The 15,420-nt window shown below is 37.5% G+C and overlaps 1 protein-coding gene across 1 annotated transcript in view; it reads left to right on the forward strand.

The window, feature by feature from the left end:
• LOC139951589 (short transient receptor potential channel 4-like) overlaps positions 1–15,420 on the forward strand; it is a 94,578-nt gene continuing 79,158 nt past the window's right edge. The window contains exons 1-3 of the mRNA XM_071950549.1: positions 1–667; positions 9,315–9,433; positions 14,892–15,002. Coding sequence (XP_071806650.1) covers positions 490–667; positions 9,315–9,433; positions 14,892–15,002 — 408 coding nt within the window. The 5' untranslated portion in view covers positions 1–489. The remainder of the gene's footprint in view (positions 668–9,314; positions 9,434–14,891; positions 15,003–15,420) is intronic.

A 15,420-nucleotide genomic window follows, 5' to 3' on the forward strand; every position in this document is an offset into this window, starting at 1 on the left:
CCATGGATCTGGAGTACGTAATCGCCGGATGACACAGTTGCATATTTTACACCAAGGACTTCTGGCGACATGAACATCATTCAAGGAATATCTTTCCACCATTCGTTTTGTTAACGACAGCTATTTTTAAGTTTTTTATTACTATCTTCTACATCATTTTGAGAAACTAACATTTAGTACATGTTGGATTAACTGCAGCTAGGAGCACTGGTCTGTGTCTAACCAGTGTTGAACAGCCACTACGTGTGTACAAAAACCGCAAGGCAACATCGCTTTACATGTCAATTCACCCAGCACACTACGCTATTGTATACGGAGAGCAACCCAACCCCCGCTGGAATGGACCGTGATACAAAGCCACAATGCAGCCAGAAATTTACGAACAAAACTTGATCCGTTGGACTGGGGAAGTGAATTAGAAAAAGAAGAAGAAGAAGGGGTTTGGGGGGCCAGTGAATACCAGTAAAGGGAACCACAAACTAACCCAACATGGCGACTGTCAACCCGATAAGTCAGGAGGAACGCTTTCTAACGGCGGTGCGTGACGGTGACGTGAGTTATGTCGAACAAGTTCTAGAGAATAAACTGGAAACCGGATTGGATATAAATCGCAGTGATCGGAATGGGAAATCAGCACTTACCCTTGCTGTTTTACAAGGAAATTTACGTAAGTATGGATTGATTGTAAACATAATACAGTTGGATAACAGTGTATAGTGACAATTGTGATTGAGTGATGCGCTGATTTTCGGGTGTGTACATGGTGGTCCATAATAGACGACAACCACAATCAAAAACTCCAAAACTCGAATCAGATTCGGACACTTTTTGTATACATTTACAGGCTCATATGCTTTGTTTTTGAAAGGGCAAGGGCACCAAGGCATTCTCTTCTTGGTAAAGGGCACCCTATGGGGAAATTGTAAATGTCTACTTGAGCATTTCAAGGGCACCAAAGCCAGCTGGGTGGAGGCAATTCCCTCCGTGAATATAGTCGAACCATGGAGATGGTCGAATATGAGTGTACGTAAAACCACAACTACCACTATGTATGACCAAAATATTATACCAATAGTTGTTAAAGTCTTTTAGTGGAATATTGACAGTAAATTTTCAACCCAAAACATGGAGAGAGATATATTGGCCAATAATGGAAGATTGTGGTTTCTGTCCCCAGGTGCCTTGTCGAGTTCCGAAAGAAAGTCTAACAAATAAAACAAGTAAGCAAACAAACGGCTTAAAAGTTTGCTACCGAAGTCATGTGTACACTACTTCAAAGCACTGAGCTTTGCTATGCTATTGTAATAAATTACAAGGACAATTTTATTTATTAAAAAACGAAAACCCCAAAGCCGACGCCATGATTGTTGATCTCTCATCTTATCTCAAACATCTGTACCATAGTATTGTTGCACAATAATAACATAAAACTTAATGTCTGTTGGCATATTATGATGGTATGCAATGTCGTCGATACATTATGTTTCCGTGCAGTTTATTGGGGTGGGGGGGGGGGGTGTTGGCTGGCGCATATGTGACGTAGTAGTGGGGGTTGAACAGTTGGTGTTTTGAAATTTATAAATTTATATTGAATTAGAGTAAGTAATACCTTTGGTAAATACTCAAATTGATTATCATAAAAACAAAATTGGTATGAAACACAGCAGCTGTTGGTGGTTTATACCATTTTGAGAAACGATTCTCAAATCAATTCCACATTAATTTTCCATGGTAATGACAGCAGTTGAATCATACAGTTGAAACAAAAAACAATGAAAGTATAATATTATGAAAATATGAATGGACACGATTTGTAATTACTAAAAATAATTTTTAGCACACAAAGTTACTTGGTTACAAGCAATGGAGAGCTGTTGATAGAATACAACATTTTGAGAAACAGGTAATGTCCCTCTGAGGTAACGCAATTTTCGAAAAAGAAGTAATTTTCCACTAAAATATTTGAATTTGATTTTGAAACCTTCGAATTAGATTTGGGGGTCCCGAAATCAAGCATCTGAAAGCACACAGCTTCGTGGGACGGGGTGTTTTTCTTCCATAATTATCTCACAGTTTCGACGACCAATATTGAGTTCAAATTTGTACAGGTTTTTTATTTTGTGCATATGTTGAGATACACTAAGTGACAAGACTGGTCTTTGACAATTACCAAAGGTGTCCATGCAGTGTCTTTAATTCAACAATAGAATACATTAAAATTTCAAAGTGTAGTTAACTTGCTATAGCCAACATGTAGGGAAAAAAAACATGCAGGGAAAAAAGAATGGGGGTTTAGAGAGAGGATTCAAATACCTTTCAATCTGAGAAGCATTTCTGCACGGAACGTTTCTCAGACTGTATGTTCAAATATCTCAAACCGCTATACTATATTTTGTACTGAAATGCTCACCTACATGTAATTGCCGTGTTGAATATACTGAAGGTGCCTTATCCACAGTTTTCCCGTCTATCTTTTGTACTAAAATGCTCACATAAGTGCCATGTTGAATGGTCTGAAGGTACCTTATCCACAGTTCTCCCTACTATTTTTTGTACTAAAATGCTCACATAATTGCCGTGTTGAATGGTCTGAAGGCACCTTATCCACAGTTTTCCCGTCTATCTTTTGTACTAAAATGCTCACCTATATGTCGTGTTGAATGGTCTGAAGGCACCTTATCCACAGTTTTCCCTACTCAAACGAACAGCCTCTCTGTGGTTGGCTATAGTGACTTAATGCCTGTAAAACCATGTCAGAGAAATGGAATTAAGAAGATTGGAGTGGCATCTAAAACCAAGCAACGGTTCAAAAACAAAAATTGCCTTTAAAGTTGCATTATTATTATTTTTTTTTTCTTAATAATTTTGCTACCGGAAAGAATTTTTTTTTATGCTATTTTTGAACGAAAAATAGACAAACAGTTAAAGCACTATACCAAAGACAACGCACAACATTCGCGTAGACAATTTTCCCTCAATGGTAGACCATGGTAGACCTAACATGTTTTTGTGTAGTGGCTGGTGAACGATAGGTTAATAATCGATCAGATTATTCACTTGTGTTTGTTTTTAATTAGCTACCACCTATTACCGGTTTTTTTTTCCGCGTGCAATACCAAAAAAATTAAATAATTGAAGTGCATCGTCTCGCTCAAGTGCACACGTGTCATGACCGGGATTTGAACCCACGCCCTGACGTAGGTTATGATGTACATGCCGACATAGGCCCAATTTCATAGAGCTGCTAAGCACAAAAATTTGCTTAGCATGAAATTTCTTCCTTAAAAAAAAAACAGGATTACCAACCAAATTTCCATTTCTTACATATTGCTTATTACCGGTGTTCAGCTATTGTTTGCTTATCCTGAAAATCATGTGGAAATTTGTTTGGTAATCCTGGTTTTATCAAGGCAACAATTTCATGCTAAGCAAATTTGTGTGCTTAGCAGCTCTATGAAATTGGGCCCTAGTCAGATAGTGCACTAAACTGCTTTTCCAAAACATTAAAAATTGATCATCCAACACGAGAAAAAACAAACCTAGTGTTATTGTTTTTAATCTGCAGGTACAATACACTTTGCAAAGGTAATGAGCAATGCTTGTTCACGTTGATATTATTATTAGGTTGAGTTCATTGCCAGAACAACCAACTCATCATGTTTTTTTAACGAGATATGCTAACTCCAAAGCCTGTTAAATTAAAGACCTGCTTGAACGAAAATGTCAAGTCGTGAACTTTGCTGAATTCCACTTAAATTTTTTTCGATGAATAAGGAAATTGAGTCATATGATTATAAATAGGTTGCAATTGTGTAAAAAAACAATCATTTTGTATGCCCTTGTCCAGAGCTTTTCTGCGAGATTTGCGAAAAGCCCCGTTACGTAATCACTCTCAAAACATCATAAGTAGATAAAGCCGCTTTGTTGCAGCGTGAATGTATAACAAAGCAAACTCCCACAAATGACGTCAGCGGCATTGTCCTTTGACGCCCGCTCTCAACGGCAGAAGTGTTTTTAGTTTTTCAAAAAACCTTTAGGTAGGGGCCTGATTTTTTACTAGATAATTACGAAAAGTTCAGAAGTGTACACATATCAAAATTACATTAAAGTGGTGAACAAGTGCATTATAAACAAGTAAAAATACCTGTTGAAAACATTTTGCTCAGGTAGCTGTTTAAGTACATTCAGTGTATGTTTACGTTTTGAGAAAACTCATAATATGGAGCTTGACGTTTTGTTTAAAAAAAACACGTAGAACTTGTACCAAAATCAAGCTAGTATTACAGTTTGTATCTGCAGGTATGATACACTTTGCAAAGGCAATACGAAATGTTGTTCATATTAGTACAATACTATTATTCTGTTAAATTCAAGTTCCAAAAATCACCTTTTAATTTGTTTAGAGAGGCATCAACTTCACCACCTGTCATAGAAATACGTCATATTATGTTTGCGTTTTGAGAAACGCACATTTACATATCACTCGACGTTTCGTAACACACGTTAAAGGGTATATGTACTTTTTCCTAACAAAAAACACAATGTCCACAGATATACGTTAAACTTACACAGTTTGAAGATTTTGATAGTAGACAGCTTCCCTTGAAATTTTACTTACTGAGGTGCTGTAGTTTATCGAGAAATGAGTAAAAGTAGTAATTTTCATCTCAGTTTTAGCATGTAAAAACGTGTTAACCAGTTATGCTATGGTTTTGGTATAATTCATAACTGGTTAAGGGGATTTTACATGCTAAAATAATTTTGGTCTCATGAAACCAAAACTATTTTGTGACTTGTTTTTCTCCTTTTTCAAAAACTACACAACCTTAGTTAGTATAATATTTGAAGGGAAGCTTTCCACTATCATTATCTTCAAACCCTGTAAGTTTAATGTAAATCTGTGGACATTTTGAAAAAGTACCCGAATCCTTTAACTCGGGCCAAAACACACTATAAGCATTGTTTATACATCTGCAGGTACAATACACTTTACAAAGGTAATAAGCACTGCTTTTTCACATTAATTTTATTATTAGTTTGAGTTCATATCCCGAACAACCGACTTATCAATTTTTTTTAACGGGACACGCTAACTCCAAAGCCTGTCATAGAAATACTTTTTACGTTTTGAAAAAAAAAAAACATTGCAAAGAACTTTATGTTTTGTGAAACAATGCATAATCTTTAGACCAAAAACAAACTAGCATTATTGTTTGTTTGAGGTACAAAATACTTTGCAAAGGTATAAGCAATATGCTTTTCACATGAATCTAGTTTTATTAATTTGAGTGTCATTCAGAGCAGTACATGTACTTCATTTTTTAACAAGATATGGTTACCTCCACAACCTGTCATAGTAACGTTTTGAGAGAGAAAAAAAACATTGCAAAGGACTTTTTGCCTTGTCATATTCTGAACGGTGTTGCATGCACAATAAATACTTTGGTGTTATGGTTGAAGGGTCAATTAAATTATCAAGCTGGAATAATTAATTAGGAAGTAATGACAGTCAACATATGCCAATAGACTGCACAATCAGGTATATGAGAGTATCGAAATAGATGTTGCAAACAACTTACCAACTAAAATTAATGTTATTATTAAGGGAATAAAAAAGGGGTAGCGACGAGTTCTTCAACGGTCGTTTAAAGGCGGCAGGATCGGCGGCAGGGTCGGCGGCAGGGTCGGAGGCAGGGTCGGAGGCAGGGTCGGCGGCAGGATCGGCGGCAGGGTCGGCGGCAGGATCGGCGGCAGGGTCGGAGGCAGGGTCGGCGGCCGTGTGATAAAGGCCCGAGCCGAAGGCGAGGGCCTTTATCACATGGCAACAACCCTGCAAGATTTTAAACGGACGTTAAAGAACGATTCACTACTCTTTCATTCCCATTCATAAATGCCCTTTTGTTAAAAAAAACGTTAAAAAATACAGTTATAGACACTTTAACAATTGAAAATTCGAGGTTTGAAATATTTTTTTCTAAAACTTGCGCGCCCGACATGCGGAATGCCAGCTTGTTATAAATAGCTCCAGCTGGTCATTTTCAAAGGTTTGAACATCCCCACGTGACGCGCTCTCCACCAATAGGAGTAGAGAAACTGTCTGTGGTATTTATGAATACTGGTTTATTGTTAAAAACATCTGCTAGTCGCAGCCTCTAGACTAAATTAAAAAAACAGATTTACATTATTTATATAATCAATTTAAAAAGCACATGAGAATATTCATACGCAAGAAACATAATATTGTGAATATGGTATTAAAGGATTCGGCTACTTTTTCAAAATGTCTACTTACAGGGTTTGAAGATAATGACAGTGGAAAGCTTCCCTTCAAATATTACTAAAGTTCTGAGGTTTTGTAGTTTTTGAGAAATGAGTAAAACAGTTCAAAATAATTTTCGTCTCAGGAAGACAAAAATTATTCTAGCATGTAAAATCCCATTTACCAGTTATGATATTATAACAAAACCATAGCATAGCTGGTTAATATGTTTTTACATGCTAAAACTAAGACGAACATTATTTGTTTTACTCATTTCTCAAAAAGTGCAGCACCTCAGTAAATCTGTTGACATTGTGTTTTGTGTTAGGAAAAAGTACATAGACCCATTTGAACAATAACTATTATATAAATATATACATTAACTATGTTTTGCAGTAAAGGGTCTACATGTATGAACAATTGGTCATCGACGTTGCAAGAAAATGATGGAAAAAAACACCCTTGTTGTACAAATTTTTGTGTGCTTTCTACGGTGGCCCACAACTGTCACGGCAAAACAAAAAGCGCCATGGCAAAATAAAAAGCGCCACGGCAAAACATTTTTTGCCATGCCTCTTTTCGTTTTGCCGTGGCGCTTTTTGTTATGCCGTGGCGCTTTTTGTTATGCCGTGGCGCTTTTTGTTTTGCCGTGGCGCTTTTTGTTATGCCGTGGCGCTTTTTGTTATGCCGTGGCGCTTTTTGTTTTGCCGTGGCGCTTTTTGTTTTGCCGTGGCGCTTTTTGTTTTGCCGTGGCGCTTTTTGTTTTGCAGTGGTACTTTTTGTTTTGCCGTGACAGTTGTGGGCCACCGTAGCTTTCAGATAGGAATAAAATACTTCTAGCTAGAAGTCTTTTATTATTTTAGTGAGAAATTACCTCTTTCTCAAAAACTACGTTACTTCAGAGGGATTCGTTTCCCACAATGTTTTGTACCATCAACAGCTCCCCAATGTGTGTTACCAAGTCAGTTTCTAAGTTAATATTTGTTTTGCGTAATTACCAAACGTGTACCTTCCCTTTAATTCAAGTTGTTCTGGTGCTAAGTCACATGAGTGAGGGTTCGAATCCCGGTCGTGACACTTGTGTTCTTGAGCAAGATACTTTACCATAATTGCTTCTCTTCACCCAGGGGCATAAATAAATGGGTACCTGCGAGGGTAGAGGTTGATATTGTGAATGAAAAAGCCTTTGGAGCGATATAAACTGTTGCCCAGGTTGTATACTGAGAAACACTAAAAGGGATGTTATGGCCCTATGACCAGCCGTCGATTTCACAAAACTCTTCCTAACTTAAGACTAATCTTAGGACTTAGGACGAGTCCCAACCCTGCACTGTAGCGTGCAGACCTTAAAGGAACACGTTGCCTTGGATCGGACGAGTTGGTCTATAAAAAGCGTTTGTAACCCTTTTTTATAAAATGCATATGGTTGGAAAGATGTTTTAAAAGTAGAATACACCGATCCACACAAACTTGCCTCGAAATTGCGTGGTTTTCCTTTTACTGTGTGAACTAACACGGTCAGCCATTTATTGGCCGACCGTGTTAGTCGACGAGGTAAAAGGAAAACCGTACAATTTCGAGGCATGTTTGTGTGGATCATTGTATTCTACTTTTACAACATCTTTCTACCCATATGCATTTTATAAAAAACAGTTACAAAACGCTTTTCAAAGACCAACTCGACCGATCCAAGGCAACGTGTTCCTTCAAGATTAATCCTGAGTTAGGACAAGTAATCCTAACTCGAGATAAGACGAGTTCCAACTCTTTGTGAAATCAACCACTGGGCACTAATGTAAAGCGCATTGACGGTTATTGTGAAATGCGCTATATAAGAGTTATTATTACTTATTTATTTATAAATGGTATCCCTATTTAAAGGATTTGGGTACTTTTTCAAAATGTCCATAGATTTTCATTAAACTTACAGGGTTTGAAGATGATGATAGGGGAAAGCTTCCCTTCAAATATTACTTACTGAGGTTCTGTAGTTTTTGAGAAATGAGTAAAACAATGTCATGAACATACGTTTGTAAACGATTAAAATAGTTTTCGTCTCATGAGACGAAAATTATTTTCATGACATTGTTTTACTCATTTCCCAAAAACTACAGCACCTCAGCACGTAATATTTTCAGGGAAGCTTTCTACTATCATAATCTTCAAACTGTGTAAGTTTAGTGTAAATCTGTGGACATTGTGTTTTTTCTCCTACAAAAGTTACATAGACCCTTTAAGCATAATCCTATGTATTGTTGTGATTTGGATCCCTCTGACTTCATTGTGCTTTTCAGTATCACTATGTTCATGTTCGTCCGTTGTGTTTCTGTTTGTCTGGGCATGCCTAACACAAGTTTTGGCTTTTCTGGTTATGCACCCCATTGCCAATTCTCCTCAATAAATGTTCTTTGTGATTGTTATTTTCATTATCTGTTGGAATGGCAACAAATGTCCTGAAATGAAATGAAATTACATTTCAATGTTGCCAAGATTAAAGTCACTGGTAATTGTAAAAGATTGCATGGTAAACTCACTTGTGTGTCCCAACGTATGCATAAAATAACAAACTTGTGAAAATTTGGACGTTTGTCATAAAAGTTGCAAGGATAAGAATTAAAGAAAAAACACCCTTGCTGCATTGTGAGTTTGCAGTAAAAGGGGCTTCAAGTCTTTTAATATTTGAATGAGAATTTTTACAATTTTCTAAAAAACTACGTTTACTTAGGAGGGGGCCATTTTTTACATTGTTTTATACTATTAACAGCTCTCCAAATGCCTACTTTAACTACTTTCTTTACTGTTCTTATTGTCTGTACTTGAATTTTTACCTGTAAAATTAATAAATGAAATGAAATGAAATGAAAGTATTTTGAGTAATTACCACTAATGTGTCCTGAACTCAAGGCTGCCTAAAGAAGATTTTGTTTCTGTTCAGTTCAGAGAAAAACATATAGTCATCTTTCAAGCTGTTTTCTCGTTTTCAAAACGCACAGTTGATTACATCAGCAAAATCTACCATGTTTAAACGATGCACTTTTCCTGTTCTTTGTTATAGTTATCATCAAGCTTCTCCTCAGTAATGGCGCAAGACTAGGCGACGCCCTCTTGCGAGCTGTAGACACACAGTTTCTTGATGCAGTTCAATTAATATGCAAGCATTCCGAGTCGTTACGGGTAAGTGTTGTGACGTCAGTCGTCAGGGGGTTAAGGGAGTTCACTGGGCCCCACTACTTTGTTCAAGGCTGCATGGATAGGGTAGTGAGCGTGCATTGTTCTTCAGGATGGAGTGATACATGATGGGAACTATTGTATATAGGCTGATCTCATAGAATATGGGTGCGTTTGTTTAGCTTCCCTGGGTCAACCCCGGTGTGTGGCGTTTTTTTTTTCCAGGACGAACGTGGGTAGTTGTCTGCACACGTTCATCCTGGAAAGAAAAAACGCCACACGACGGGGTCGACCCAGGGAAGCTAAACGAACGCACCAAATGTAACTCTATGGCTGATCCATAGACCTTTTTGCAAATACCCATTGCGCAAGCGCTAACTGTTGAATGAGGTGCATGCTGGTCTAGCTAGCAATCAAACTTCAGCAGTTCATTATAGTGAACTACTGCCTTGTTTTTTAAATAAACGTTTAGTGGAAATCGTGCTGCCCCATATACTCCAAAATGCGTTTACACTTGAGGTTGTTTATAAACAACAACATCACAAGAAACTGAGTTATGAGTAAAAAAGTATCGCTTGACACATAGTGATTGACCTTGCAATAATCTGTTAACAGTTATTGTCCACATGATTTGCCTATCACTGTAGAATTGTACCCACAGCGTCTTGTGAATGTGCAGTTTAGCGTATTTAATGGGTTAGCTAAGAGCATTTTCATTGTGTACGGGTGGGTCCACAGTTGCAACCTGTGGATTTCTTTCCCCAGACATAATTAACTGGATAAATTCAAGGCTAGGGGCCCGACTGGTAGACCTGCTTAAAGGCACTGTAAAGCATTAATCACTTAACAACTTTTAGCATAAAACTTACTTGAATGTTGACAAGCAATGGAGAGCTGTTGATAGTATAACATATTGTGAGAAACGGTTCACTCTCACTCCCTCCAAAGTAACATAGTTTTCGAGAAAGAGGTAATTTCTCAAGCAAATATTAAAAGACTTCAGACCTGAAAGCATACAAATGATATGTGCAACTAGGGTGTTTTTTCTTTCATTATCTTTTTGCAACCTCGATGACCTAATGAGTCAACATTTCACAGGTTTGTGATATGGGTTATAGGGATGCGCCAAGTTAAAGGAACACGTTGCCTTGGATCGGTCGAGTTGGTCTTTGAAAAGCGTGTGTAACCGTTTGTTATAAAATGCATTTATGCATGATTAGAAAGATGATTTAAAAGTAGAACACAATGATCCACACAAGTATCACTCGGAATTGCGTGGCTTTCCTTTTACCTCGTCGACTAACACGGTCGGCCATTTATGGGAGTCAAATTTTTGACTCCCATAAATGGCCGACCGTGTTAGTTCGCAACGTAAAAGGAAAACCACGCAATTTCGAGGCAAATTTGTGTGGATCATTGCGTTCTACTTTTAAATCATCTTTCTAACCAACGCATTTTATAGCAAACGGTTACAAACGCTTTTCAAAGACCAACTCGACCGATCCAAGGCAACGTGTTCCTATAACATTTTGTTTGCATTTTTGTTTGTAGGCCTAAATCACAATTGGTATTGCCGCTAATATTATTATTATTAATAATTTTATACTAGCATCTGTACTAAATGATAATGATTGTATTTTCCTTTTTGTGTGAAGGCCACCCGTAGTTATGCCGACCAAGGCTGGTACAACCCAGAGTTGCAAACAAAAGATCACTATAATAAAACTATTGTTATGCAATTTCAAAATGGACGTTAAAGGGACTGGACAAGTTTGGATATGTTAAAGACCAGTAGTCTCAATTGGTTTATCCCTAATGCAGTTGCAAGATAGTGAAAGAAAAAAACTGTTTTTTTTGTGTGTGCTATCAGATACATAAAGGCTTCAGGCATGATTTGTTTTTTACTTGATTGAGAAATTACCTCTTTCTAAAAAAAACTATACGCTTCTCCAGAGGGAACCGTTTCTCACAATGTGATATAATATCAACATATCTCCGTTGCCCGTTACAAATAACAATAAAGTATAAATAATTAGTTTTAATATAGCGTCCTATGTAAAAGCTCTCAAACACAAAGTAAGTTTTTACGCTAACAATTATTTTGTCGAGTAATTACTATTTGTGTCCAGTGCCTTTAAAGCCATTGGAAACTTTCGGTAAAAAAAAAAAAAAAAATCCCAGATTTACAAATAACTTACAGGGTTTACAGAAGGTAATGGTGAAAGACTTCTCTTGAAATATCATTCCATGAAACGCTGTACTTTTTTGAGAAAACATTAAAACAATATCAATTTTCGATATCGAGAATTACGGATTTATTTTAAACACATATGTCATGACACAGCGAAGCGTGCGGAAACAAGGGTGGGTTTTCCAGTTATTTTCTCCCGACTCCGATGACCGATTGAGCCTAAATTTTCACAGGTTTGTTTTTTTATATATAAGTTGTGATACAAGAAGTGTGGGCCTTGGACCATACTGTTTACCGAAAGTGTCCAATGGCTTTAAAAATACATAAACATGCCAAACACCTGATTGAGTTGGCGGAACTCGGAAACGTATGTAGTGTATTATAAACACACCGTTGTGTAAAGAGTGAAAACCAAATCAATAATTTGTTTGTATCCCCGATGCAATATTATTACCCATCGATTATGTTAGATGGAAAGACCACATTATGAACAGAGATCTACCTTTAAATGGAAGGTACAGGTTTGGTAATATTACTCAAAACAAACCTAAAAACTGACTCGGTAATTAGCATTGGAGAGCTGTTGATAGTATAAAACATTGTGAGAAACGGCTCCCTCTGAGGTAGCATAGATTTTGAGAAAGAGGTAATTTCTCACTAAAATAATAAAAGACTTCTAGCCAAGAGTCTTTTATTCTTATCTGAAAGCACACAAGTTCGTACAACAAGGGTGTTTTTTTCTCTCATCATTTTTATCGCAACTTCGATGACCAATTTAGCTCGAATTTTCACAGGCTTGTTATGGTATGCTTATGTTATGCTTATGTTGGGATACACCAAATGAGAAGACTGGTCTTTGACAATTACCAAACGTGTACCTTCCCTTTAATTCACTACACACGAAAAACAAAAATTGATTAATTTGCTGGACATTGCAAGTGCTGATCGATTTGTGTCGGACCTGGTGCTGTGGCAACCAACACATGTACATAGAAGCAATGGAAGGTCAATCAACACCTAGGATGCAAACATAAAAACAATGGTCTGGCGTTCCGACTCGAGCAGAGTTCAGGCCTGTATATTTGGTTTTCGGAAGGGCAAGGACACCAAGGCATTTTCTCCTTGGTAAAGGGCACCCTATGAGGAAATTGATAATTTCTAGGCACCAAGGCAATGACCAGGGGGCATGGAGGCAACCGCCTTTGTTGCCTTCGTGAAGTATCAGGCCTGGTGTATCATAATTCTTTTAGACGCAAAACAGTTCTTAGAAATTCCCAGACCTGGACAACATATGACATGTTCTTCCAAGAAGGACAATTATTTTGTCATGAAAAAAAAAAAGAAAAAAAAGTTAGCAATTGAGGCGCCCTAAAAGTACAAAGCGCACTCGGATCAACCGAATGACACTTCCTTCCTGAAGGGATGAACGATTCCGAGCCGACACATTTCATAAGGGCACCAAGGCAATGACCAGGGGGCATGGAGGCAATCGCTTCCGTTGGCCTCTATTAAGTATCACTCAGGCCTATATGAGTCTTTCTCGAATGCTAAAAAGACCATGTTCTTTTTGTTTCACGGTTAAATAAAATCTATCCACTCAAAAATAACTTAATTTGGAAAGTTTCCCTGCCAGTTAAACGGAGCATTTTAATATAAGCGAAGTTGAATCAGCCATGTGTTGAAACTTGTAGATGAATTATGATGAAATTGACCAGAAAACTTATGTGAGCAATGGCACAGTTTTGAGTAGCAGGAATGATGAACTTGCCCATGTTTTTACTTTAGACAATGTGCGTCAAGCTAGATGATCTTTCCTTCCAGGGAACTCGGCACATCCCCACAAAGGAATACACACCAGACTGGCACCAGCCAATCTCTCTCTTACAAACATTGGTTTAACATCATGACATGCACAAAATAATAAAAAAAAATAATTTTGACTCAGTAGCCATTCGACAATATTCGTTATAGTCATTGTGAAATCTGCGGTTAGTTTGGTTAGGATTCGAACATACAACCTTGTGATTACAAGTCCTGCAGTCTAACCACTAGACCACTGTTAGCTTGGTGGGATTCAAACCTACAACCTTGTGATTGCAAGTCTTGCAGTCTAACCACTGGACCACGGTTAGCTTGGTAGGATTCAAACCCACAACCTTGTAATTACAAGTCCTTGTAATTGCAAGTCCACTGTTAGCTTTGTAGGGGTTAACCCACAACCTTGTGATTACAAGGTCTGCAGTCTAACCACTAGACCACTGTTAGCGTGGTAGGTTTCGAACCTACAACCTTGTGATTACAAGTCCTGCAGTCTAACCACTAGACCACTGTTAGCTTGGTAGGTTTCGAACCTACAACCTTGAGAATCAAGTCCTACTGTCTAACCACTGGACCACAGTGACAGGGTAGGGCAATGAACTGCGTTTGACACCAGGAACTTCAAAAATATGCAAAACCAAGTTTTATGACACACATACAAACTGCACTAGCGATCATAGTTCCAAACGAACGATTTTTAGTTTGTGAATAGTCAAGCGTGAATTCAACCTAATTCAATCAAAGTTCCACTATTTACCTTCTCAGAAAATCAGAGAAACTCCCAAACAGCCGGAAGAAAAAGTAAATTAAAGCGCAAAGCGTGTAATGTAGGTCAGCCACTCAAAAAATGTATTCTTAATTTTTGTCCAGAGGTCATAATAAAATCATGTTTGAATGAGGGAGTTTCTAAATTTTAAGCAATATTGGCTTCGGAACACATATGCTTGCTGTTGTGGAAGCAAAATGTGTTTCTCGCTTGAATGTTGTACCCCTTAAAAGCACTGGACACTATTGGTAAATACTCAAAAAATGTTGTTAGCATAAATGAGTCACTTCGAGAGCAGTTCCCTCTGAAGTAACATAGTTTTTAATTAAATATCTCACTCAAATGATCATTTAAAAGACTTCATGCAGCTGAAGCCATTATATTAGGCATCTGAAAGGACACAAAGTTGTGCAACAATGGTGTTTTTTTCTTCTTTCCCTTTTCTCTTGCAAACCAGTTTTGAGCGCACATTTTCAGAGGTTTGTTGTTTTATGCATATGATGGGATACACCAACTGCAAATACTGTAAATAGCTTTCCATTGCTCGTTGCCAAGTAAGTTTTTATGACAACAATTGTTGTGAGTAGTTAAACATTCTTGCCTTTAAGGACCTTATAGTTAGTATGAGAAGACAAACGTTGTGGTACATCTTGTAATAATAATTCGATTTCTAATCTTCGTTTTTGCAGCCTAACGCTCGGAAAGCAATCATCGGATGTCATCCTGAAAATGACGATTTTCACCCGGACCTGACTCCAATCGTCCTGGCAGCCCACCACAATAATTACATGGTTCTAAAGGTAAGCAGACAAACAAGCAAACAAACAATTGAAGCCGACAAACAACGCATCAACAAACAAACAGTCTCAAATCCTCCTGTCAGCCCACCACAATAACTACATGGTTCTAAAGGTAAACAAAACAGACAAACAAACACACCAATAAATGAACAAACAAATAAACAAACAAACAAAGCAGACAAACAACACACCAACAAACAAAAAAACAGTCTCAAATTGTCCTTGCAGCCCAACACAATATCCACATCATTGCTCTAATGGTAAAAAAAAACCAGACAAACAAACACACTAAAAAATAAACAAACGAACAAACAAAAAATCATACCCAAATCGTCCTGTCAGCCCACCATAACTACATGGCTCTAAAGGTAAATAAACACACCAAAAACAAACAACAGACAAACAAACAAACAAACAA

Source organism: Asterias amurensis, chromosome 19, assembly GCF_032118995.1.
Source record: "Asterias amurensis chromosome 19, ASM3211899v1".
In the NCBI taxonomy this organism is placed as follows: Eukaryota; Metazoa; Echinodermata; class Asteroidea; order Forcipulatida; family Asteriidae; genus Asterias; species Asterias amurensis.